General features: G+C 39.7%; 3 protein-coding genes across 5 annotated transcripts; 2 read left to right on the forward strand and 1 right to left on the reverse strand.

Moving 5' to 3' along the window:
• Positions 1 to 3,173: 3,173 nt before the first annotated feature.
• LOC141910344 (solute carrier family 22 member 15-like) lies at positions 3,174 to 11,998 on the forward strand. Its single transcript, XM_074801078.1, has 11 exons — positions 3,174 to 3,232; positions 5,061 to 5,217; positions 5,623 to 5,834; positions 6,775 to 7,008; positions 7,220 to 7,416; positions 7,741 to 8,121; positions 8,686 to 8,820; positions 9,132 to 9,217; positions 9,459 to 9,579; positions 10,022 to 10,094; positions 10,280 to 11,998. The coding sequence occupies exons 2-11, from the start codon at positions 5,088 to 5,090 to the stop codon at positions 10,517 to 10,519; spliced, it is 1,809 nt and encodes a 602-aa protein (XP_074657179.1). The 5' UTR covers positions 3,174 to 3,232; positions 5,061 to 5,087; the 3' UTR covers positions 10,520 to 11,998.
• Positions 11,999 to 12,370: 372 nt separating this feature from the next.
• Positions 12,371 to 14,222, reverse strand: LOC141909864 (methyltransferase HEMK2-like). Its single transcript, XM_074800521.1, has 6 exons — positions 14,045 to 14,222; positions 13,726 to 13,815; positions 13,500 to 13,590; positions 13,323 to 13,406; positions 12,704 to 12,845; positions 12,371 to 12,625 (listed from the first exon to the last, which is right to left on the reverse strand). Exons 1-6 carry the CDS (start codon positions 14,170 to 14,172, stop codon positions 12,501 to 12,503), a joined length of 660 nt encoding a protein of 219 aa, XP_074656622.1. The 5' UTR covers positions 14,173 to 14,222; the 3' UTR covers positions 12,371 to 12,500.
• Positions 14,223 to 14,430: 208 nt separating this feature from the next.
• On the forward strand, positions 14,431 to 26,462 carry LOC141909611 (X-ray repair cross-complementing protein 5-like). Of its 3 annotated transcripts, none has more exons than XM_074800117.1 (18): positions 14,431 to 14,437; positions 14,666 to 14,779; positions 15,751 to 15,934; positions 16,925 to 16,973; positions 18,134 to 18,274; positions 18,467 to 18,643; positions 18,727 to 18,841; positions 19,413 to 19,655; positions 20,265 to 20,327; positions 20,805 to 21,054; positions 21,447 to 21,586; positions 22,660 to 22,847; positions 23,414 to 23,516; positions 23,916 to 23,988; positions 24,177 to 24,289; positions 24,397 to 24,493; positions 24,969 to 25,108; positions 25,785 to 26,462. In XM_074800117.1, the coding sequence occupies exons 2-18, from the start codon at positions 14,702 to 14,704 to the stop codon at positions 25,797 to 25,799; spliced, it is 2,169 nt and encodes a 722-aa protein (XP_074656218.1). In that variant the 5' UTR covers positions 14,431 to 14,437; positions 14,666 to 14,701; the 3' UTR covers positions 25,800 to 26,462. The 3 variants fall into 3 exon arrangements, with proteins under 3 accessions (XP_074656218.1, XP_074656219.1, XP_074656220.1); XM_074800118.1 differs by having other exon boundaries at positions 18,149 to 18,274; XM_074800119.1 differs by lacking the exons at positions 14,431 to 14,437; positions 14,666 to 14,779; positions 15,751 to 15,934 and having other exon boundaries at positions 16,947 to 16,973; positions 18,151 to 18,274.
• The last annotated feature ends 95 nt before the right edge of the window (positions 26,463 to 26,557 follow it).

Genomic DNA, 26,557 nt, shown 5'->3' on the forward strand with positions numbered 1-26,557 from the left:
AAAAATTATGAGATCGGTGATCAGTACTCAGTTGGTGACTGCAGATACACAACATACGCCATAGTGATTGGCGATTATTTTATGAGCTCGGCGAGCTAGATCCGGGCGCGAATGGCATGCTGAAATCTCTCGACCCGATAAAAATATCGTAGAAAACTAGCAAATTGTGATTGCCATCTCGGTACAAACGATGTCACCGACTTTAAAGATGACCATACCGTACATAGCCCGACACTATAGACTACAATGGGCTCCATATCGCGATACCTGGTTCTTACTAATTCGTTCATAGCAACCCTCGGGCTTCATGTGATAACAGACTGCTCACAAAAAAAGAAACGTCAGTCAGACATCTGCAAACGAAAGCCCCTTAAACCATTCGGCCCAAGTATAGAATCCGGTTCATTAGTTCCAGAACGAATCACATAGTTATATTCATGCGCCCTACTGGGTATATTTGCAGCTGACTGGTTGACCGGCTGGCTGGCTGAATGGCTGATAGACTGGATGACTGATAATTGAAATTGATATTAATTTTCATTAAAATGTTTCATTATAAGACGATATGATAAGTTTGATTAAACGCAGAAAAATGTAACAGGATAATGGGGCTGTGCGGTGAGACTGAAACAGTCTATCTAAGCCGTATCACCCAGATATCGATGATCGACTGGATGACTGGATGACTTGACTCTGGTTCAATAGGTGAAAAGCTGATGGTGGTGATGGTGATGCTGAAGAAGGTGATGGTGGCGTTGAAGATGGTGAAAATGGTGGTGATGGCGATGATGATGGTGAAGGTGGTGATCGAGATGGCGGTGATGCTGGAGAAGGTGATGGTGATGCTGTAGGTGATCGTGGTGATGATGGAAATGGTAAAGGTGGCGATGATGATGCTGGAGAGGGTGACGCTAGTGTTGGAGATAATGGTGATGGTGGAGATGGTGATGATTGTGGAGATGGTGATGATAATGAGGATTGTGATGCTAGAGAAGGTGATGCTGGAAAAGGTGATTCTGGTGTTGAAGGGGATGGTGATTGTGGTGGGATAGTTGTGATGACGAATATGATGATGGTGGAGATGGTGATGATAATGGAGAAAGTGCTGATGATGATGGTGATGATGAAGTTGTTGATGGTGATGGTGAAGTTGGTAATGGTGATGCTGGATAAATTTTTTATATATTTAATTATTTATATTTAAATATATTTCCTATATTTGTAACTTACAAGGTGTTTAAGATGCATTTTACGTTGTGTGTACATGCCCCTTTTACAACAGAGGAAGAAGTTACTCGCCCCAATCGAAACAATCTGTAAAATACAGTTGCTAAGTTTATGAAAAGCTCGGACTGAGGATACCGTTTATCACTTCAATTAGTAATTATTTCCCTTTTTCGTTTTGAAAGTTCTCCATATCACTTTTTCTTCTCATTTTCTTCTCATCAAAAATTTGCAATTTTGTGCGGACGTTTGTTTTTTATGGACAGCCCCGAACTATCGTCTTCATCGTGATTGCCGGATACGCGGAAAATTTTCTTTTTTGTCGTAACAGCTAGTATAGATTTTTTTTAATTAAATGCGCCACATGTTGTTGTTAGAGACCGGTGACGACCGGGGAAATGTGTTGAAAACCAAATCACATCAGTATTTGGAAGACAATTGAACGAATGTGACACGCGATGTTAAGACATTGTGTTCATTTCAGGAAATTGCGTTTAAGAACAATTCGATGTCATCGCAGTTCTCTGTAATGAGTCACAATGAGAAACACGAAACGGGAAACAGAAAGAGTGCGTTTTGCGAGAAATATGATTTCGGGAAAAACGTCCCAAATATGTTTGATTCCATGTTTCCGGTTTTTTTTCGTGTTTCACAGCGCCGCGTGTGCATTAGGATGGAAGTCACTTGGATGAAAAATCGTGAATGGTATGGAAGCGGACCGGTTGGACTGGTGCAATCTCTTCAATTATCAAATGCACCCTCCAAAATTCTGGAATATTCCTATTTTGCAAAGAAGATTTTATCAGATCGAACAAATGAAACCAAATTTGTCCAGATAAGGACCAGAGAAGCCCCTTTTTCGTCCTATATTTTCTGTGAGAGGGCCACCAGAACCGCCACCAATGATTTACTTGCAGCCCTCGTATTGCCAAATCTGCTCTTTTCAATACCCGTTCCGAAATATTATCAGGTCCACAGGAATCCTAGATCCGCTTTTGTATCCTGAATCCAACCCTGCCGAATAGAAAAAAAGTTCGTTGTTCATTTTGCACACATTTGTGAAGTCTTATTGCAGGGTTTCATGTCTGTAACGCTATTTCACTTAATCACCTGGGAATAAGACGAGCGTCTTGCGCCCTATTTATTCTACGTCGCGCAAAAAAAAACACAATGGAATTTTGTCTTTAGTGCAGTTTGATCAGAATGAAGAGGAGAGAATCCCACAATGATAATAAAAAGTCCGAAAATGAAACTTCGAGATAGTAGTTTATTTCAACGTTTCGACTATATCCTAATAGTCATCTTCAGGAATAATGAGATACTACAGAAATTATGAGATATATATACAATCCAGAGACAAAGAGACTAATTCAAGGGTTAATTAGTCTCTTTGTCTCTGGATTGTATATATATCTCATAATTTCTGTAGTATCTCATTATTCCTGAAGATGACTATTAGGATATAGTCGAAACGTTGAAATAAACTACTATCTCGAAGTTTCATTTTCGGACTTTTTATTATCATTGTGGGATTCTCTCCTCATCGCGTCAACACGGATATTGTGTTCTACCTATCGTGATCAGAATGAAATATGGTTCTAGAGATTGTTTGAAATTAGAACGGTGCGATGGCGTCGTATGCGAAATAACATTTAGGAAAACGAATTACTAGAGAGAATGACACTAATATGTTGATGACGTACATAAAAGAAACATGTAACCAGGTTTATATGTAAACCTCTCTTTGTTACTTACTACCCCAGCTGGGGTCTGGTTATTGTAAGTTTTTTTTTCAATCGATGCAATTCCTCGATGGCAATAAACTTTTGATGTTGACACAAGTGTGGACCGCTCATTCAATCATACTGCGATATCCAGCTGGTGCCCTTTGCTTTGGTGTCGCATTTTTGGATTTATTCTTGTTACACACTGATTAAACTTCAGACGCTGCGCAGTGAGACATCGGGAGGAGTTTCTGATTTGAATCCGCACCCGATTCCACAGTTGGGTGAGTTTGAAAAATGTGATTCTAGACCCTACGGAAGCGTTCTGGGGATATCGAAAGAAGATCCTATTTTCGAAAAAGTAAAATCCTATTTTTGAAAAATCAAATTATGTTTGTGAATAAGAAATCGTATTTTTTCAATGAAAAATCTACGGAAGGGTACGGAAGCGTCCTGGGGATATAATTCATTTTTTTAAATTGAAAAATCATAAAATTAGATATAACTTCGATTTTTTATTAAATGTTTTGTTTTTTCAACTTGCGTTGATTTAATTCCGACTTTTTCACGGTAATAAGTCATTTTTTATTAAAGTTTGTATCCGATTTTTGTAATATTTATCCGAATTTATCTAAGCGCAATGGTGACTGACAGTTCATTTTGGATGGCCTGTCCGAGACCACTGGCCCATTTGGACAACATAGTGGCTTCTAGGCACCAAAGTTTCCCCTGATGCATCGAATTTGTATCAGTGAATCTCTGAGGCGGGAAAACAGCTTCCTGGTTCATGTGAATTAATTTCTTGAATTGAAGGGCAAATTTGTGTCCGAATTTTTTTCATTTTATTGAAATGTTTTCATAAAATTTTGCGGTAAATTGAGCGCTTTTCGCCATTGAATCAAAAAGTCCCTTAAGATGGATTGACTTCTTGCCCTAACGCGGCTATTCCCTGGTTCTGATATGAGAGCACTGCCGTGATATGGATGACCTGATTTGGTTGAATATTACATTGAAAGAATAGGATCTTTTAATTCAAAAAATTATTTTTCAATAAAAATATTTTTCATTCGAAAAATGAATTTTCTAGAATGTCCAGAATTGTTTGTCGATGTCCCCATAGGGCGCTTGCGTGGGATCCAGTTCATCAGTTGTGCTGGTTAATTTGACTTATTTCCACGGTTATGTCGGTATCCTGTGACTCTTCAGCCCTCTACTTCTGTGAATTTAGTTTAACTTTGGCCCATTTCCACAGTTTTGCGGGTTTATTTCGACTTGAGTCCTCTCTTTGTCCCCTGTAACACCCCTCTAACTATCAATTGGTGTACTGGTGTGTTCCTACAATTAAAACCATTTTCCGTGGAGACAAGTGTAGTAAAAATGAAAAAAATGACACCCATATACTGAAATACACGCATAGAAAACAGCGCCGAAACCAGGAATGACAATACACGCGCTGTAGTTAAAGAGCCATAGGATAAAAACTAGGCAAGATATCTTAAGATTTTAAAGTTCACTTGAAAGGGGCGTTAATGCGCACAGTTCTTGAAATTTTTGGATTTTTTAGAAAATAATTTCTGAAACTAATGAACTTCAAATTTCAGTACCCTGGATTTTTTTGCGCGCGGCAAAAACTGACCACCGATTTCTATATCGCTCTCATGTCGCATTGTTGCAAATTTGAGAAATGATCGTTGCATAAATAAAAACTAGAGATTCACGCGGTTTAAATGTTGTTAAAACTGTCAAAATCCAACCAGGGACAGATGAGATATGATAAAACACGCATCACAAATAGTTTCTAAAAAGGAGAAAATAATGACCCAACAATACATGACAAAAGTAACCTAACAAAATGGCGGCTAGCAACTGTAAAATGGTTTATTATCTAAATAGATATCTAGTTATAGTTATCTAAATAGTTTAGATAATTGCTCATAGGTCTTTGGTAAATTTCGCTGTGGATCTCTACTGGTAATTTCTGTCCAAGCCATAACAGAAATTGGGGGCTTGTCCGGGAGCCGAACCCGGGACCTCTCGGGTCTCGGGTATTTTTTTTGGGGTGGGAGAGACGTGGACTGGATGTTAATAGATTCTGATAATTTATTATTTCAGGTGATTTGACTGATATCGATCAACAGTATGGAAGTTGATCGCGCTCTATCGGAGCTAGGCGGTCGTCTGGGAAGATGGCAGATTACTCGATCCACAGTGCTTTGCGCTCTGCTCTACGTAGGCATCGTATTTGCAAATCTTTCAATAACATTCGTAGGTAAGTGAAAACTTGTTATGTGAATAGAGTTTTCAAAAACCATATTTAGTGACATCGATGTCATTGGGTGTTTTGTCGGAAAGCATCTTTCCCGGAAGGGTCTTCAGGTTTACGATTTTCGGGAAGCGACTTGTAAATAGCGAAATATGATCTAAAGCGCTCTCCAGAAACACCTTATTACTTGAACAGAAATGTCTTCAGCTCTCATTTGAATGCTTTGAATTTGAATTCCACACGATGGTGCGCCCAAAAGCACGTCCTCCAAATGATGTCAAGGCATTTCTTCTGGAAGCGTATATAGACATTACGTTATCACAACGAGGTTGGCAGACCATAGGCCAATTGATGAAGTCGTTGGTGGATCACGGAGGTAGCAATGTTCATTTGTTGGTTATTATTGTACAGGTTGGAAACCTCCACACCACTGCCACCTACCGCCGGGTAATAAAAACATGTCGCAGGGGATCCCTTTAGATGATGAACTTGAGTTCAGCCAGTGTACGATGTATGAGCCGACTTTAGACGACAGGAACTTGACCGTCTACACCAATCACGTGATATCGTGCACAGACGGAGTCGACTTCGCAAACGAGGGTTACGAGGGTATCGTATCTGAGGTCGGTATCAAAGAGTCATCACGTCACAAACTTCTCTGAATTCTCATTTTTTATCGTATTTTTGATTGAAATTCTCGTTAGAGGTCGCTTCTGTCACAGCTGTGGGGGGAGGGAGTCCATACATATACACAGGATGTTTGTTTCAATCACCAGATAAAAAAAGGAAAGCTAGAGGAACTGTAGTTCAGTTAAAATGCTTAGCCTGAACACCAAGCTTCACGGTTTGTTCCCCACTGATAGCTACCGAGGGAAGTTGCCTTGTAACCAGCGGTTCGTGTCAACCAAGTTGACATTCGGGTAACAGAGAGACCCTATTCGTCTGTTATTTAACGGAAGAGTGATATAGTAACAGCTGTTAGTGAAAAGAGATCACCAATAAGATGATAATAGTTGTCACATTTCCCCACAAAGCAGTGACACGGAGCATATAGAACACACTTCGTTATTCCTATTATTGAATCCGATACAATAGTCCAGATGATACCACCAGACGCAATGATAAACGTGTGGAAGCAGAGACGAATTTATCGAAATCACAGCCCTACCTAAATGGGAAGAGTTAATCATGAAGATTTTCGTTGCAATGAATATGGCCGAAGTCTGTATGCGTGACCGCCATTTTCTTGCTTGGGTAAACTCAGGGTTACCGTGCTCTTGAGCGCGGTGAGGCATGTGCCGTACCCAACATTGAGTATACGCTTGGATAAATGTATCGAGTACTATACTTGAAGGGGTAACTCGGAATTGCGAATGTTTCGATAAATTCGCCTTAGTTTATTAGCTCGCTTCCGACGATACCCGATTGCCACAGTAGCATTGTTTGATTCCTCTGTGTTGAAGACTTTAACCTTGCGCCCCCTAGTGAATCCCCTTTTGCAGCAGTTTCCAATGCTGGATTGAATTTTCGTACATGTAGCTCATAATTTTGTTCCTCTTTCAGCTGGACCTCGTATGCGAACAGAGCCACCTACCGGCCCTGTCGCAAACCCTGTATTTCCTGGGTGTCTTATTCGGTTCGTTGTTTTTCACGACCTGGTCCGACTTCTTGGGCCGTAAGATAACGCTCATATTCTGCGCCATGGCGACGGCAACGTGCGTCTTGACCACCGCCCTAGCCGTATATAGCGTGTACACCTTCATGGCTCTGCGGTTCCTTACAGGAGCATGCGCCCAGGTAAGAAATTCATGACACCTTTTTGACTAATTTCAGGGCATTTCTCTGACAAATCGTCAGGACACCTTTCTGACTTATTTCAGGGCACTTCTCTGACTAATGCCAGGGCACGCAGGTGTACATTTCTGATTAATTTCTGAGCTCCTTTCTGACTAATTTCAGAGCACCTCTCTGATTTATTTCATGCCATCCAGTACTCGACTAATTTCAGGGCACTTCTCTGGCTACGATGACTCTAAACACAGAACTGTTCGCCAGTCGTTATCGCTCATTCGGACCTATTTATCAACATTTGTTCTGGGCGATTGGGATTATGATCCTGCCCTTGTTGGGATACTTCATCACCTACTGGCGCCATCTATTGATAGCCGTAAGTCTATACGGTTTCTCATCAATAGCTACGATATGGTAAGCTGTTATTTTCCAGATTTTTTTCCATAATCCTAATTCTTTATTAAGAAAGCAATCAGTCGACTCATTGCCATGAAATTTTGTGGTTCAACTAATAGGGATATTAACGAAGACAGCTCTTTTTGGGTAGAGCAGGGGTAATTTGATGATGTTAGGGGAATTGGAAATCATCTCAGGCAGGGCCTATAGAGGGCGAATCTTGCGAGAGAGGCCCTTTTATGTGAAGTACGCGATATGGTACTGGCCGCGGAATTTAGGAGAATTTATAGAAGCCATGTTTCTTAGAAGGGAATGTAACAACTTAATCTAAATATTCTTTAGGCTGGTCGAAGAGTCGATCCCGTGGTTGGTAGCGAACGGTCGCGGCAAACAGGCTTTACATATTCTGAGAAAAGCGGCGAAACTGAACGGCGTTGAGTTGTCAGACGATGCCGTGCGAGATATACGCATCGCCTCCAAGCGGGCAGTCAATCAACAAGATGTCGGCACGGACGCGGACAATTTGACCCGCGTCGGACGAATCAAACACGATGTACGACGACTACGGGTACAGCTTCAGCGAAAGTTCACTTGTGACTGTACTACCGCTTACGATGCCGCTCATGATGAGAAGGGGGTCGTGGCTGACCAGGAAGTGGGCCTGAAAGACGTGTTCCGAAACGCGCGTTTGAGGACGTACGCCTTGGTCTCGATGTTGATATGGTTAGTAAATCTTATCACATGAAAATTGACCGGGAAGACCGGGTCGCATCTGAAACTTATCAAAAAAGGCATTCGCGTTTCCTTCAAAGCAGAAATTGCACCAGTCCGTACGCAGGTAAACGGCGCCAGCCCTAGTGCTGGTATCGAGGTCTGCTAACATGTTTAGTAGTGAAAGCAGTGATTGAAATAAATTTCTCAAGGCTTGAATTTTGATGAAAATCCTGGAAAATTGCATATTTACATGATATGATATTATAACATTGCCAACGAAAAGATTTAGAAAAGATTTCGACGCACCATATGCTTATCATCTCGCAGAATCCTTAGCTGATCCATCCCAGCAAATTTCATCATTTGCTGAAATAGGATTGTCCTGATTCCTCATTTATGATTTGGGATCAGCTGTGTCAGAATTGTTCGAAATTTCTTTGGTAATTGTTCAGAATTGAATCGAAGTTCTATGTAACGATTCAGTTATTCACCTCGTTTGAATAATCCATTCCGTTCCACTAGATTTTATTGTTTACCAAAAAACAGAATTGCTTTTTTTCTTATTATTTGCAGGGTGTCCACGAGTTTCGTTTATTATGGCTTGACGTTAAGCTCGACTGCGATGGTCGGCAACAGATTTCTGAACTTATTTCTCAGCGGTCTGGTCGAAGTCCCGGCTTGTATATTAACAATATTTCTAATCGAAAGGTGAACGATTTTCTTTCTATACCCGAACCTTGTTTCATCACCAAAAAAGATGGCATAGTAAACTTCACCTATCCCAGATAGTCCAACTCTCGGGACATTCGACAGATTCGGACCACGTATTTTCCGATCCGTAAGTCCGTATAGTTGTCCTAGTTACGCGAGGTTTGCTATGAAAATATTCATAAAAAGTACAACTAGTGGTTTTAGCAGTAGCAATAGTTTTATAATGATAATGATCATTCTTTAAAAAAGGAAAGTTTTTATATCTTCAAGCTATTCTACGACAATCTCCTGTTTTTTATTACTTTCAGAGTAGGTCGAAGGGCCTTAGTTTCGGCCTTGTTTGTTATCACTGGTGTATCCATCCTCATTACTGCATTCATTCCCGAGAAGACGGGTAGGTGCTCGTTTTAACCTATCAATTGATTTCGTAGACGCGTTTTGAGATTCTCAATGAGAATTCTAGAAATCTACTACTTCTATTGAACACTTCTATTGAGCATAAAGTGGGCTTTGCGAGAGAGCGACTGTTTATAGTTGTCATAAATGTAACTAGTTGATTTAGGTTCAAAAAGGAACTGTCGAAATGTTTCCTGAGTAAAAAGTAAGTGACTCCCGTTGTTTGCGTCTTGTTTTAGCGAGGGGTGCGAGTTTAATAGCTGTAACTATGACGTTTAACGGTATCGGCAAATTCTGTGTCAGCGCCGCCTACGCAATTATATATCTATACGCTGGCGAAATATTTCCTACCAATTTCCGGTAAGATTGCAACTATTCGAATATAATTTCACCGTAAAGCATACGTTATTCTAATACATTAAAACTCGCTTGGGTCTTGATTGGAAAGACCACAAATGGCGAATAGCGCATTGTTTGATCATGAAAAAATTGATACGAGTAAATAATGTGCGGACTCGTACGGTGATAACTAAGTTAAAGATATATGAATTCTATATTTTCGATACGATTCTATTAAATTCACAGTGCAGAAGCTCATGAAAATAAATATCTTGTAAATGTTCTTTGTTAGTCAAAAGAAAATACTAAATCATTGACACATCTATGCGACATAAACCATAATATACCATAATACACATTAAAACCATAAGTTTATAGCCGACACATTAGTCACCTTACGGATGCGTTCCCAATGAAATAATTGCCAGCATGTGGTCAATGTGCTATTCTATTTCATTTGAAGTAACCGAGGTGTTGGTATGTGCTCAGCGGCAGCTCGTATTGGCAGTATGGTCGCTCCTTTCTCCGCTTACGTGGTAAGTAATGTGAGAAAATGTTGCTAAAGCCCAGAGCTTATTTGAAGATCGTCGAAAGATTTAAGGACACGGTTGGATGCCTTAAATGGCACAGCTTGCGCGGACACTTTTTGGAATTTTTCTTTTGACTGTATTTACCATCATAACAAAAATATGCTGTAGGGGGATGTTTGTCATATTTTCAGGCACCAAGCCATGCCTGGTTGGTGGCCGTCGTTTTCGGTAGTGTTAGTATACTGAACGGACTATTGACGCTAACACTTCCGGAAACCCGAGGGCGCCCTCTACCGCAAACGCTGGCAGACGTCCCATCTCGCGAGCCACTCAGTTGCCAGTACCGACGCCGCAGCTCGGAGCAACCCGTCTATGAGTTCGAACCGGTCGCCGAAAAACCGGAGTTAAACCAAGAAACGCCGAATGTTTAACAGGGTATCTTTTAATAGATTAACAGGGTATCTTAAATGCTCAAGGTAAAAAGGGACATACCAGCAAAAAGATGGATGAGCCCAATGGTCGAGAGCGAGGTTTTCATAAAAAAACAACTCTCAGTATTTATATTCATCTGGGTATTCTAAAATATTTTTTAAAGTAGTCGACATGTTTTGATTTGGCAACGCTTAATTTTCTAAAGTGCATTATTTGAGATTTGGAGAGATTTATAGAAACTGGTCATTTATTACACCAGGTTTCAACGCATCGTATTATTCCTCGCTGCTGCTAACAATGATATATCATGTGCATATAGTAGAAATGCTTATGAAAATCATGTCCATCCAAAGTCTCGGGCTTTGATAGATTCTGCCAAAATCGTTGATAAAAATTGTAAAAAGAGTTGGTGAGAGGCTGTCTCCCTGACGAACATCTGATGTCATATCGAACCAACGGGACTGTATTCCATTTACATTTACACTGGTTTTTGGTATTTGTATCAAATGATTTGATGGCATTGTAAAAATATTTCCGCCAATACCGGTCTGTAAAATTTGATATAAAATGAGTTCTCAACGTTATCCAAAGCTTTATGGAAAATCTATTTCTAAAAATACCAAAAGTTGATTTGTTTTGATTAAACGATTCCGAACAATAGAGGTAGCTACAAAAAGTTGGTTTGCAAAAGTTCTATGTTTCTAAAAGCCATTTTGTTATTCTGCCATTTTTGTGATTCTAAGAAATTTACTAATCTGAAATGTATGATTTTGACTTGGCACTTACGAGACTGATACCACGGTGATTCAAGGGTACTACTCCAGCTTCTTATGTCGTGTCTCTTGGAATTGAACTATTGATAGCATTATTTCGGCAAGAGCTAGGGCATGTGCTTCTTGAACAGATTAAAACGTTGGAGTAGGTCTATAATGCCTTACATTTCACTACACGGCGTATTATCAATGATCAATTTTGGGAGCCTTGGGCAATGAGTGTTTGCGGATACTGACCATTTCGCTCAAAGTAGAAGCTGTTATAAAACGTTGAACGTCTTAAGGCATTAAGAAATAGCATACAGGGGATTCACCACGAATAGTTATTGCCATCATATTCCGATAAGTAAAAAGTAAATTTGGCTTTAGTCTCATTTGTACATTAACATAGGTTATTTAGCGACGTCACGTCATCCTTACCTTCTTCATGGCATTATATGAGGATATCATATCTGGAAGCTTACACGGGTTATTCCATCACGTTAAGATATGTAAGTGATAGCGCCTGGGGAGATCGGAATTGTATGGATACTGACTGAGATGCGTGTATTATATTAAAAGATCATTTATACAGGAGCTGCCATTCATATGTCTTCCACGCGCGACCTCAGAACAAATTCAAAAATATTTCGGCTAATCTATAGCAGTATTGGAAAGGTTTTTTTTAAATTCTCAATTCGATTTTTGTTTTTCTTCAGTTGTTATCTTCTACGTGAGAAATATATTTATATATGTACGTCAAAGTTACGTTTTCGTTTAATAAGACATGCGCGGAAATGGTGTAAAACAAATTCGCTCGTTTTTCGTATCACATAGTCACATCGTGAACCAGTTCCGAGGATAGAGACAAATGTTATATTTCGTATTATTGTGAACTATCTTCGGAACTGGTACGATGTGGCCTGACAATTCAGAGTAATCGGTTTAAACAACGAACCTTTGCTGGATTCCTGCGATCGGATGGCGCCCGATTCGAATCCTTGCCGCTGGGGATCCGAGGGAGCGTCGATGCACTTTCCAAAAGATAACAAACGGAAGAGAACAACTGTATTTTAAAAAAAATCATAGAAACCACATGTATTCCGCGTTCATTGGATAGTTAACATACTCGTTTGCATAACGGTAAAATGAACGTATGTCATTGGCCAAAATCCCGCGGGAATTTCAGTTTTTAGTAAAACCATGTGCGCGGAAAAAGGGCAGGCGGTCACGTGACGTCATCTTCGGATTTACGCACGAATTTCAAAATGGAAAGTAATTCGGGTCCAGAGCGGCGTTCTAACACTGTAACGCCTCGCAGTCCGTCGTCGCCTAGCAAACGCAATATTTCTTCTAAAAGTAGAAAAATTAATTTTTCATTTTTCATTTGAACAACTCGGGAATTCCAGTGGGTTTCGGAATTGTTGATACCTTTATCGTTTTCTTTGATGATCACGAGGTAAAAAACGCCACCTGGCGACAACAGGTGGCACACGCTCGGGAATAATCGATCCACGACCTCACGACCTCGTAATCCGCCGGCCCAGGACGCTTCTATACCGCAACTACCGACCTTAAACGACAAAATACACCCGCATCAGACAATTCAATAATTTAATTGTCATGAGATTGGAGCAACCCCCAAATAACGTGACGCGCCCCCAGCATAAAAGAGTTCATCAATCATTCTACATGTATCAACCTTGAACTGAATTTTAGGCTTTTGGATCCGTTATAACAGGAACCATTTTAAATTCATTAATATTCGTCCTCTCAGTTATAAATTCATATTCACTTCATTCGATTTTTCATTCATTTCATTCGGTAGTAGGAAATTGATTCAGGAAGGAGTAATTTCATTGTACTAGCAAACTTGACGGATCCTGCTTATCATAACCCCCGTTGCCACAGAAGCATTGGCAGGTTTCCAATTCGATTTCAAATTCGATTTAGGAAACGATGACGACTAAAAGAATTCGCTTTATCCATACGAAAATCGTATTCAACTGATAGTTCAATTATAGTCTTTAATTGTAGAATGTAAGCTCACCTCTTCTGAAGGAGTCACAACATATGGCGGATTAAACAAGAGGACATCTACTTGTCCTTGTAATCTTGAATACAACGGGTTCACCTGGAATTTTTTCAAAGAAAAACGTTGACTATATATTGTAATACACTGCGTCGAAAATGTGTTTTTATGAGGTAATTTTGGTGTAAAACGCACCAGATCACAAATTACTGGGTTCAAATCAATCTTGTTCTGCACACCTGTTTCAATGGTAACATCAGCTGCTTTTTTGTTGATATCTGTACATCTGCCATGAATTCGAGAAAATACATACTTTCATATATTTCAAAATAAACCAAAACATCTTCTGTTGCGTTCCGTACCATTGAAGGTAAGTAAAGAACTAAGATTTTTTTTCTATTTTCAATCATGGATAACTTACAGAAAAAATGCTTTTTCCGAGAGTATGGAGGCTGCAAGAAATGTGCTAACTACACCGGAACCGCTGCCGACTTCGACACAAATTGACGGCCTTAAGAAGTTCAACAAAAAATGTAGATGAAACAAAAATCATTTTCAGGGTGAAAAGGTGGAAAAATACTCGAAATCTTGTTATTTTGGTGATAAATATGAAGAAAACGATATTTTTATGAAAGGATTCTTTTTTATCAAGATCACAAATTCGTTATTAGTACCCGGCGCACCGGCCCGAAGCAAGTTAAACTACCCGGCTCGTGCTGCCGCCTCGCGACCATAGTTACCTTATCCGATTTAAGAACGATTTCTCTTTTTCCAACGCGTCTAGAAAGAGAAAACTATCCTCAGCCGGTTCATAAATATACTCGTAATGTTCCGATGAGAGATGCGAAATATCAGGGGTCGGCAACATCTCGAAAACTGATCCCGAATGCAACCCCGGAAGAGATTTTTCGTCGAGAACGGTTTTTTGCGATAATTAGTACAAATCCAATGAATATTTATTGCCAAAAAATGATAAATAATCTAGAAAAAAATGTATATACGGATCCAAAGTTCTAAAGATATTCGCTCCGAGAATAACATATATAAAGTTCAAAGCAAAATGAGAAAATGGCGAATACGGTGTTCTCCACCACCAGTAGGTGGCGTTTCGTGCAAACATGGCGGCTCAAGCGGTAATGTATAAATTTCAATTATATTCGCCTCGAATTTCACCTTTTATTCACCTTCCAAAGATAGATTTAACCCGTCTTAGCCAACTCTAGGCTGGTAAATACTAAAGGCATAATTTTTGGAACAATTTCAGGGTTTGTCACGCTTTGAATTAGGTACAAGAGCCTTCGAAATGACAAAAATTTGTTGTGACTTTTTTGACATTCGCCTGTCCGAATTTCTTGTTTCAGGAAGCTGTAGCGATTGTTCTGGATGTTTCACCGTCGATGGACTCAGCTCCACCGGGCTGTGAAACTCCTCTGCAAACATCCCTTAATGCCATATCAATGATTCTACAACGAAAGGTATATAAAACAGATGATAATTTTCCAAGCAAGCCCTACCGGCTACCTATTGCGCAATATTTGGCAATAAACCTCTAAAGGGTTCATAGCTAGTTAACAAATTTCTCACTTTTTAACAGACAAATATGTGTTAAATCAATAATTTTTGGGCGTTAATGATTATTGTGTTGTTATTTAAAATGACAATTAAAGTGACTTCAGCCTTTTAGGGCTAACTCTATCAAAAATTGTTTAAATTAAAATGCCTCAGCCTTGAGTTACTTTGGAACCAGGTTCTGGACTAGGTTTCATTGATTTGGTCAGTCTGTTAATATTTGGGGACTGGGAACCAAGCCTATAAAATTGCTATATTCCTTCATCTTAATCTCAAAGTTTCATGCCACTCAATGCCCACCAGTCTATTTATCTAGCCAATCATATGCATTTTTGTTGTGATATAGCGAATCTGCCAGTGAAAAACAATGCATCTGATAAACTTGGTGGCAACCTGTCCACTCAGGCAAACTTGAGTGGCGTAAAAAACAATTTTAGGGTCTGTGGCAATGGTTTGTGTTGGCTTGAGCCTCGCAATCGAGGATGGTTTTCGATAAGCCCATCGATTCCGACTTACTTGTTTAACCCATTAGTACTCACTATGTGCCTGATATTACAAGCTCTGCTTTCCTCTGGTTGCCCTGCTGTTATTTTACATCAGTTTATATATATTTTGTATGAATCAAATTAATTATCTATTGTAATTTTGTCTGGTATTTATTTATTGATGTAAATTATTTTGGAAATAAATAAATAATAATGTAGCGTTGATTACTCCTCATTCAAGGTAAAATCCAAGCTCATCACCATACCGAATAGCTCATTCGAGTAATAGGCAGGGCAGATATGGGCGGCTTGAGTGCTAATGGGTTAAGCTTTTGAAAACTTGTCGCAAAAATCTGGGATTAAAAAGATCGTTAAATCGTTTTGTATTGCAGATGTTCAGCGAGTCTAAAGACGAAATAGCGCTCGTTTTATTCAGCACTGATAATACGGCTAACGATTTAGCCGACGGAAGTAGTTACGAGAACGTGATGCTCGCGCGGCCGCTCGGTAAAACTGACTGGGATCTACTGCAATACGTCAAGACTGAGATCGCGGCCGGTTCTCAATCAGCCGACTGTATCCTTATCGTTATCGCTTATCATTCCTCGATAAATCCCCCTGCAGGGTTCCTACGTTCCCGTCAGATTCTAAAATTCAATATTAAGCGTCACTTAAAACCCTCAATTCCTGAGTTTTAGCCCTTGGTTCCTCAAATACCCCTCAAATTCTGAAAATGTGCCATAAAAATCCTTTTATAACAAACTTCCGTAGTTTAATCTCTACATCATGCCAGTGTGTTAATACATACATTGTGTCTTTTGCTGTGTACGCAATGGATTGGCACTTAACAAGTATTGTCTAGGTTGCTTGTTTACTACGGCCTATTGCGTCATCAAATTCGGCCGAACAAAAAGTGCAGACCGGGCCTGTTCCAAATTGTCAGGATAGTAACAGATTTCGAGAAAAACTGAATCCGATTATTCAAAATTCTGTGAGGAAAATGAAACATGCAGCTCATCTGCGTGTCGGTGAAGGTTACTGTATCGAACAATTGTAGAGCAGCTTAGTAAAGTGGATGGACAATGGTATTAAGGAGAAATCATTCGCAGTTGATTTAATTCACATTTAATATCGTCAAACAACAGTTTGGGACTCATCGTAAACAGAAACAATGAAACAATCATTAATTGTTGTTTTAGTTTGATGTGTGTTCAAAAACACCCATGACTTATTTTTTTTTGCACTTGAATATTCCATCCTCGTGCAAACATCCAGGTCGACGAACCTTACCAGACCTCCATGAAATTAATTACAGTTGATGAATGAAGCTGGGATAACGCATTTTTCTAGACACCTGAGACTTCGTTAAAAAAAAAGTCGTGTCTTCGTGAATACCCCCGAGACATCGTCGAATCATATTTCCGTAGGTACCTCCCGAAAAGATGGCTGTCTACTTTATCAAAATCATAATACCCTATAGAGAAAAGAAGTGTCCCTCTATAATTCTCCATATGACATCAATTTTCTACCCCTAGTTGTATTCTTCTTTAACCCGTTGTTTTGAAGTCATTGATGCGTTTATCGTGGCTGTGGATCATTTAGTCAAAGCTACCAAGTAAGTTATACTTCAATGCATGACACACATTGTACTACTACTACATCGGCACTTTAAGAGCAAATGCTGTCAAAAAAAGAATATTGTGTAAAAGTTATTTTCAAATGTGATATATATTCACAAATATCAAATATGCAACTAGTTTGAATTTTAGTTCATCCATTACTGAGGAATTCGACTTTCAAATCGGCAATTTCGGCACGTGCTCACTGTTATTGTTTATGTTAGCAGATGCGCGTTTCTGACGTCATCTCTGACAAGCGCTCGACACACCTTACAGTCATTTCACTAGACATTTCATAGGGTATTTAATCATTTTAGAAGTGTTTTTGAATTTTGAACTCTTATCAGTTGCTACTGTTGGATATGACATGGTAAACGTATATTAGAGAGTAGCGCTATATGCAGCGAACAAACGATGTTTATTTGATCAATTATACATAGGCTACGCTCATTAACATCATAAGATGAAATAGTGCCACTGCGGGTAATATGGAGTATATATGCACGAAGTGAAGGATAAATGAATGACTAATTTAAAGCTAATTAGAGATACTTTTTTCGATCAGACAGATCTCAGGTCGTTATATATAGGCTATACTTAGATTTCTTATCGTTAAGAAATCGCGGAAAGTGCAATTTGATAGCAGTTGCCCTTTAAGTAGTCTCTTAATAAACATGAATGTGTTATGTATTGATAAGCCTGCATCCAATTCCACAGTTGTGAGTTAAGGTTTGATTCTACAATAAACCAATTGAGAGTGAACTCATTCTAACTCTTAAACCTTCCAGTGCCGACTAATAAATACCCAAAAGCGCTGGAGATAATTTGAAAATTTTAATGAATTCAACCCCAGTGCGTTTTAATGGACATATGTGCGCTTTAGTACATCTACACCGCAGTGCAGTGTATCATTACACCACAGTGCAATGTATCATTAGTTCGAAGATGTCTCCATCTTTCAGTAGAGGTAAAAACTTATAAGCAATAACATTGATACACTGAGCTGCGGTTGACTGGCAAAGCCCATCGCCGATTGATACGCCGCACTATGGTGTAGATGCATTGAGAGGTTAAAGAGTCAAACATTACCCACAACCATGGAGCCGGGTCCTGCACATCTTGGGCTAATTTAATTAGATGTCTGTCTATGAAATAGATTGTGTCTTTTCAGAGGTAAGCGAGGTATATCCGGTAAACGATTGATATTGTTCAGCAACCTCGCCGGTGAATTCGGAGACGATAAAATCGATGAAGTCATCGCCGGAATGAAAGCGGAGAATGTGGAGCTCAGCGTCATGTAAGTGTCTTATCCACATGTGACATGCGTACGCGCATTTCAGAAAATATTCAGCATAAAAGCGAATCATATAAAAGTGTCACCTTGTAAAAGGTGGCTGCCTTTATGACCGTATGACATCATCAAGACTTGATTTCCGAACTGCCTCTGCGAAATTCCCGCGTCTCTGATTCGTAATTATACATTTTACAGCGGACCAGATTTACCGGATGCCGACGACGATGACATCGATGAGGACGGGGGTGGCGGAGGGGAACCTAGTAACGGAACAGGTGACCACTCGAAATCTAAAACGCCTCAACAAATCGCTGGCGAGCGAATGATTCGACATATTCTAAAACAGGTCGAAGGCGACAGTTATTCGTTCAGGTAAATTCGAAATTAAAAATGGGCGGTAACCGCGGCGTTAAAGCTGACAGTAGTTTTGATAGTTGTTTTTATTTTTGTCGCAGTGAAGCGTTGCCGGCCTTAAGCTTTTTCCAGACTCGGCAAGTTAAACAGACCGCGTGGAAATGTCAACTGGACATCGCCGGCCAATTGAAAATACCTGTTTGTGCTTATACGAAGGTAACTCTATAAATTCTTCTATCACACCCTCTAGTTGTTACCCCTAAAGCCAAAGATGGCTGGCGCTTAAATCCCCCTATGACATCATTAAATTGTGAATAGGGTGCTAGAGAACTGATAATGAATAGCTGAACGACATCATCTAAAGCTTTATTTAGAAAATGGCTGCCTCATTAGATCACCTACGACGTCATCAAATTGGGCCCAAAAGACACTTGAAGAAAATATGGCTGCCCCTCTAAATCCCCAATGATATCAATAACCTTCTACAGGAATTAGCCACCTCAATAAATCCTGTAATGACACTATCATCAAATTGCTCCCCCATGAAATACCTTCTAATACTATACTGTATTCTCCCAGTCGAACACATCGTTGATATTTTCCTTTATTTTTTTTGAAAACATTGGGGAGCGTTAACTCGGTATTTATTCCAGTAAACCCTCCTCGCCCCTTGAAATTTGCACTCACCTCGCATAATTTGATAGCCTTCCAGCTGATAATGGCCACCTCAATTGATACAATGCACTAAATCAGATGACTTCATCTAATTAACACTTGTTTGTTTCAGGTGACAGAAGCGAAAGTGAAATCGATGAAAGACGTTTACGCCAAAGACGCCGACGCCGAAATCCAGAAAGAGCGAACATTTCATTTGAACGACGAAGCAGAAACCGAGGTCGAAGCCGACGACACGGTTCAAGGTCACCGGTACGGTTCGACGCTCGTTCCATTCTCGAAGGAAGACGCCGAAAATATGAAATACACCGCGGAGAAATGTCTGTCGGTTTTAGGATTCACAAAGTCATCGCAAGTATGTATAACGTCCGTTCCTGTCACCAGGGTTTGTCGCATAGTTTGAAATGTCTCAGATAACTCGGGAAGTCAAGGTTCCTTTACAGCCCCTTAAATCCTCCAAAAGACCTTCAAATTCCAAAATTCAATTTTGTGGGTCCAAAACCCTGAATGTTGTGGTTGTAGGAACCCTTGACTTGCAATGAGTTAATTCCTTTCGAATATCTAACTCTATAGGATCAGATTTTAACCTAAAAAGATGGAATTCGGTCCTTGCCTCAACAGTTGTTACAGTAGACTCCTGTGTACTCTCAAGACAATCGCCTCGTATAATCACTTGCCCGTTCTACAAATTTTCTTACTGCAACTCATTGTTATAACAAACCATCCCTGCTCGGACTTTGCTGAAATTTTGTGTACTTTGGAAATTTTGTGTACTTTGGAGAGAATTCGTTGGTTCCACAAGATCTGAGACAAGCGGAGTCTACCTATGTAGTTTGTATCGAATTAACTCTGTAACTCACAACTGTGATGTGGGTGTTATGTTGTTCTGTACGCTTAGAAGTGCCACATAGTGGATCATCTGTGATTTTGAATGAATTTTAAATTCTTTTTTTGTTTCTCGAAGATTCGGCGGCACCACTTTATCGGTACGAATGTGATGGTTGTTTGCGCTGATAAAGGGGACGAGGTGAGTCGTTTAATCGCTTCAAATCCCGGTTGGAAAAAATTTTTAGAATACGTGTATATTTATGTGCAACCGAACAGGTGATAATATCTAGATACGATTGAAAACCTGATTAAACCGCGGCTACTGAATACTGCTATGTTATGAGCTTAACCCTTTCAGTGATGAAAAATTAATACCCGAAAGTGCCAGGGATAATTTGAAAGTTTTAAAAAATTCCATCCCAGTATGATGATTAACAGCATATCGCTTTAGTGCGTCTACACTGCGGTGCGGTGTATTAAAAGTAACTAGTTTGTTTGACAGGTGCTGTCATCTTTCAATACAGATTCAATACTATTCACTAATAAAATCATTGCACCTCGACGCGGTGTACTAGTGAAGTCCATCGCCGATTGATACACTGCACTGCAGTGTTAGCACACTGAATTGGTCAGTTGATAAGTATTTTGATTAATTTTGTTTTTCGCGGAACTGCAGGTGGCCGGCGTCGCGCTCTCCGCGCTGATACACGCGCTGTACGAGACGAGCTTCACGGCAATCGTGCGTCGGGTTTACGCGAACCGCTCGGCGCCGAAACTAGGCTTCCTCACGCCTCAAATTAAACCCACTCGCGAGTGTCTGATTTACAGCGAACTGCCGTTCATGGAAGACGTCAGGCAATTCACGTTCGGATCGCTGCCGATCAGCGACGATATACCGGACGCCGTGAAAAAACATCAACCTTCCGGTAAGATCACTCAACCCCCTTATTACGCAGAAACTTCTAGAAAAAATTCGGGGGAAACTCAGGGAATTTGACGATTCTCATTTTACCAAAAACCTCGAAAAACTCAACGGAATTCGGATCCGAATGATGTTATCGATAGGGTGTTTCTTCTTTACCAGTATGTGATTCAATGAAAAGTTTATGAATTGCGACATTTTAAACCTAGAAATTTCTCTGATTCACTCGGGGAATTTTATGTAATCACATGGAAAAATCGGGGAAAACTTGTAGAATACGCAAATGGGCAGAAAGTGCAGGGTTCATAGCGGTGCTTGAAACTCGGGGAATAAGACTGATCACGGAGACTATGAACCCTGTAAGACATTCGAGTGTTTTACATTTCATGTATGCAGATAATCAGTTGTCGGCGATGGATAAATTAATCGACGAAATGGATTTAACTCAAGTCGTCGCGGACGAAGACGACGGAGAAAAAACCGAGGCGTTCAAACCGAAATTGACGTTCAATCCGTACATACAGCGATTATATCAGGTCAGAACTTTTCAAGTGAACTGTGATCATTACCGTGGACTCGGCTCGCCTTGAGAATCTCATGGGGCAATCAGATTCTTTCCAACGTACAGGCATTCTAGGACTGACATAGCTGCTATGTCTGCCCTAGATTGCCCGTACGCTAAGCGGGGATGGGTGGTTATCACGGTGAATTGTTTACGAACGAAACCCATGATTTGATGATTAAACGATTTATTTTCGGACAGTTACGAAATTTCGACTGAACTTTATCAGAGAGACAAAGATTTTACAAGGGAAATTGCAAAATTGTAAGTTGTTAATTCGATAGCTGATGGGATTTGTTCGTTAACTCTGAATACTTAGATTAATATCAATCTACCACGAACCAGTCATGATGAATAATTGTAGTTCGGAAATTTGTAATCACGGGGCACATGATAATCTGAGGTAATCAACCATATGGTAAACATAGTCTCCTGTATTTTATTTACCCGTTCATTATCAACATATAAAATGTTAATGGAGAAATTTTGAAAATCTTGGAATATTTGACGGCAATGTAGTGTCTATTGGAGGTACTGATATATAAACTCTACCCCGCAGTGCAGCGTATTGCTGATATTTCATAAAATTCGATAAGTTCTTGGACAGAGTGAATGCTTTACTGGAAAGGGTAGGGATAAGTCAGGAGATTTTCTTTTCTTTAAAAAAGTCGAGTAATAGTTGGGGAAATTTGTAAAAAAATAGCTGAAATCAAGGAGTTTGTTGAGATTGCTAGATCGCACATAAAATCAATCAGTTTCCAGCCAAGTCTTGCGTATTGGACTGCGTTAATTGATTGGATTCTTAGCAGATCAAATCAGGGAAAACAACGTGCATGTCAGGGAACAGTCAATGAAAAAGCAAGTCTGGTTAAAGTGGGCACCCTGTATATTTCAATAGACACTTGAACTAAAGAAATTACATGAGTACACTGCACCGATGGGTACATCGAATGTAGGGTGGGTTGATTTTAGTAACACATCGCACCATGGGGCACAGGTAGATTTTGATGAAATTGTGAAGGTCTCGACGGTATATTTTCCTTGCAGTGTTTACAGCACCGCGTCGAGAACCCCGACGATCCGTTACCCGAGTTGAACCCGCTCGTCGCGAACTATCTGAAACGGCCGCAGGAAGTGACAACGAACTGCGAGCGGACGATCGACGAGATGAAGACGCTGTTTCCGCTCGAGGTCATCGTGCAGAAGAAACAGGACGAAAACGTGTTTCAAAACGAGTGAGTTTCGTTCGATCCTGAATGCAGACGGTAGACTTCGCTCAAGTCGAGGTCTTTATTTGGAAAGTGAAAATCTATTCAACGTGAGAGCGACATCTGAGTTAGATAGTGCGGCAGTAGACTCTGCTCAAGTTGAGGTCTTTTTAGATTGAGTGAAAGTTTGATAGACTTGAACGCGATATTTTGGAAGTAAGATCCTTTTAAAAAACATGTATCCAACTTGAGAGTGATATCTGAGTACAGTAGCCTCAGCTCAAGTTGAGTCTTATGAGTTGTGAGTGATATTCGAGTTGGATGCTACTGAAGACTGCTCAAGTTAGGTCATTCGACTTGAGACCGATATCCGAGTTGGATGGTACAGTGTAGCTTGAGTCAGGTCTTTTGACTTGAGAATGATACCTCTGTTCGTTGGTACAGTAGACTCGTACACTGTTCAACTTGGATCTTTTTACCAAGTTCTTGAGAGCGATATATCTCTGTTGCATGATTGTATGGTACAGTAGACGTATGTAATAACTTTTCGAAAATGATTTTCTATGTTATATCATTTTGTATAATTTTTACAGTCAAATGGATAATGGGCCGACTGCTAAAAAGCCGAAACTTGATAATGATGCTGATGTAATCGCTGGAAGTATGGCCGACATTCCCAAAATGAAAATTACGGAGGTACGCATTTCGAAAAGTTTACCGGAAAAATTGGGTATGCGTAACTTTGAAAATATTGTAGGGACTGTGTTTTGACTTCGAAGAAACATGACCAGACGCAGCTCATTTCAGTCCCAAACCAAATCTAATGAATTCTGACTGATCTTATAGTTCTAATAGATCTTTGTACTAAAGTCTGTATCTTAAAACCCGGTCTAAGCTATGCACACATAAAATGGTTTTTGTTGGTGATATTTTAGGTTAGTACAGTAACTCCAGTTCAAGATTTCTTATATCCCATTGAAAATTCAGACTGTGATCTTATTAGTTTCAATAGATCTTTGAACTTAAGTCTGGATCTAAAACCCGGTCTAAGCTATGTACGTACACGTAGAATGGTTTTTGTCGATGATGTTTTAGGTCGGTACAGTCACTCCGGTTCAGGATTTCTTAAATCTCATCGGCCAGAAAGATCAGGACAATTTCACTGAAGGTAAAAAGAAATTTCTCGGCCTTTCAGCATAAAAAAAAGGTTCGGTTACTATCAGGGCTGAATTTTGTGAAAAATCTGAGCTTGAAAAGTGGTTCAATTTGAATTGTTGAGCCTGTTGAAATGAAAAACCCCGATAATATGTGTGCTTGAACTGAAAAGATGGTTTGAATCTGAATTTGTATTTACAGCCTGTAAAATGATGCAGAAACAGATCATACAAATCGTGCTATCGTCATTCGGGTCTCAGTCGTATCAGAAAGCATTTGACTGTGTGCGAGCGCTCAGAGAACAGTGCGCTAAGGTCATCGTCGTTCGTTATTTGCCTTGTCGTCGATTCTCGCGAGAAAAAAAATCGACAAATTTTTTTTGTGGAAATTTTGAAGTAATTCGTTCGTTTTTGTTTTGCAGAATTCCGAAGTCGACTTTTTCAACCGATTTCTCCGCGAAATGAAGGATACGATGGCCGACAAAAATCGCAAAGATTTCTGGGATAAAATTGTCTCTGGTGGGTGGTAGAAAATTGATCGCTTCCATTTTAGTCCAGACATTAATGCCCTTTTTCTACCTATAGGCAAAAAACGCTGAAGGCAGGGTTCGAAAAACGTTTAGCACAATATCTGTATGGTTTCGATTTGATAGAAATTGATATTGATAAATAACAATTAAGGGTGGCTACTTACCTGGAAATCAGGGAACAGTCAGGGAAATTTCTTTTTAAAGAGTAGGGGAATTTTGTAAAATAGCTGAAAGTCTGGGAAAAATTTGTTGAGATTGCTAGATCGCGCTTAAAATCATACAGTCTCCGTCTACCGAGGTATATCTTAAGTATTTGAGTGTTTTAATTGATTGGATTCCTAGCAGATCAAGTCAAGGAGAGAAAGCAAGTGAAATTAAAGTGGCCACCGCGCGATTAAGATTTCGGGAAAATATCAATATTTTCCAAAACAAATCTCAAAGATATTTCAACATCGTTATTGCAGATAAGCTAACGCTGATCAGTCATAGCGAATGTGCGGAGAGCAACGTTTCCGAAACCGACGCCGTGAACTTCCTCAAAGCAGACGTCGCCAAACCTGAATTGACCGAACCGGAACCGTCTGCTGACGATGCCGACGACCTTGTAAGTTCCTGAAATGAATTCAAATGACGCATTGAATTCGATAGTCCCTTCCCCAGACTACTGTTACTATTTCAGAGTATAATTATTACTCTTTGGAGGGTTTGATTACTACGCACATAATGAAAATACAGTCAGCCCCCCGATATACCGCCAACATCGGTGCAGAACGATTTTGGCGGTATGGAGAGAGTATTTTTACTAAGTATTCGTATAGAGATGTACATTGAGAAAACCTGATGGTCGGCGGGGGTGGTAGTATATGAAAGGGCGGTATATCGTGGGTTGACTGTACTCTCAATTTCACTATTATTTCCTGTTCATTTTCACTTAATCTATTATTTTCGATGCCAAGTTACCATCATTTGTGCCGAAAACTACTGCAAAGGGAGACACTAAGGTTAGGTAGTCTGATCAACTGTCCTCTATCTTAGATGGCTCCCATTCCCTCTTCCCTTCCTCTAAAATTCTATCCTAAGTAAAATGGCGTTTGTGTTCAAGCGTGAAAAATTGTAAGTCTCAGAATTCAGATTTGAAGGTTACATCCAGTTCAAGAAATGCCCTGTCCATCTACTGGCATGCGAGGTCTAAGCCCTCTTCCCACCCTGAATAACAATTAAAATGAATTTTTGATAATACATTTAATTGAAAAATTTTTGATTTTGTTTTTTTTTTCCAGTTGGATATGATGTAAGAAGAAAGTTCCAACCTTTATTCGAGTGAAATTCAAGGCAGCATCCGAATATTCCGCGCATAAAAAAATGTTTTAGATTGTTAAACGTGTGCACATGTGTGCATGCAAGTTTATTGGACTTGGTTGTGTAGAATCCTGAAAAAATTTAGGCCCCTACTGAAAGTTCAACAGAAAGTTTGTTGGAACTGTTTAAATTTCTTTTTACCGCAAATTCAGTTAAAGGGTGGGTGGATCGAGCTGTCACCACTTGAGCGGTACACGTGGATGAACGAAGTTCAAATATGAAAGGATCCTTTATTTCGGACGTACGGAAAATTACATTTTGAATCTCCACACATGCTCAGATTGCTGGATTGCAGGCTAGCAGAAAAATTTTCTTGGGCGCCCCTCAAACCCAGCCCTCTATGGTGTTGTGATAGTGGAACGAGCAGTACCCAGTAGGGACTGAGTTCCACAGAAATCCCACAAAATCATATTAATTAGTCCTGTTTTGATATTCATTAATCTTGTAATATTCACGAAACTGGTTAGAATATTTACCTGTATTATTCATGGCTCAATGTTAATTAAAAATGTATTAAATATTATGTTTTCTTTCATTAAAGTTTTACTTTTGTATAGATTTAGTTAAAGCGTAAGAATCATCGTACATCATTTGTATATGTGAATAAAAAATACTATGAAAAATGAGTTGAATTTTTATGCTTTTGGTTGTGAGGAGATGCAGTGCGGAGTAGGCACGGTGATGGTCAAGTTCA

Source organism: Tubulanus polymorphus, chromosome 8 (genome assembly GCF_964204645.1).
Source record: "Tubulanus polymorphus chromosome 8, tnTubPoly1.2, whole genome shotgun sequence".
Classification (NCBI taxonomy): domain Eukaryota; kingdom Metazoa; phylum Nemertea; class Palaeonemertea; order Tubulaniformes; family Tubulanidae; genus Tubulanus; species Tubulanus polymorphus.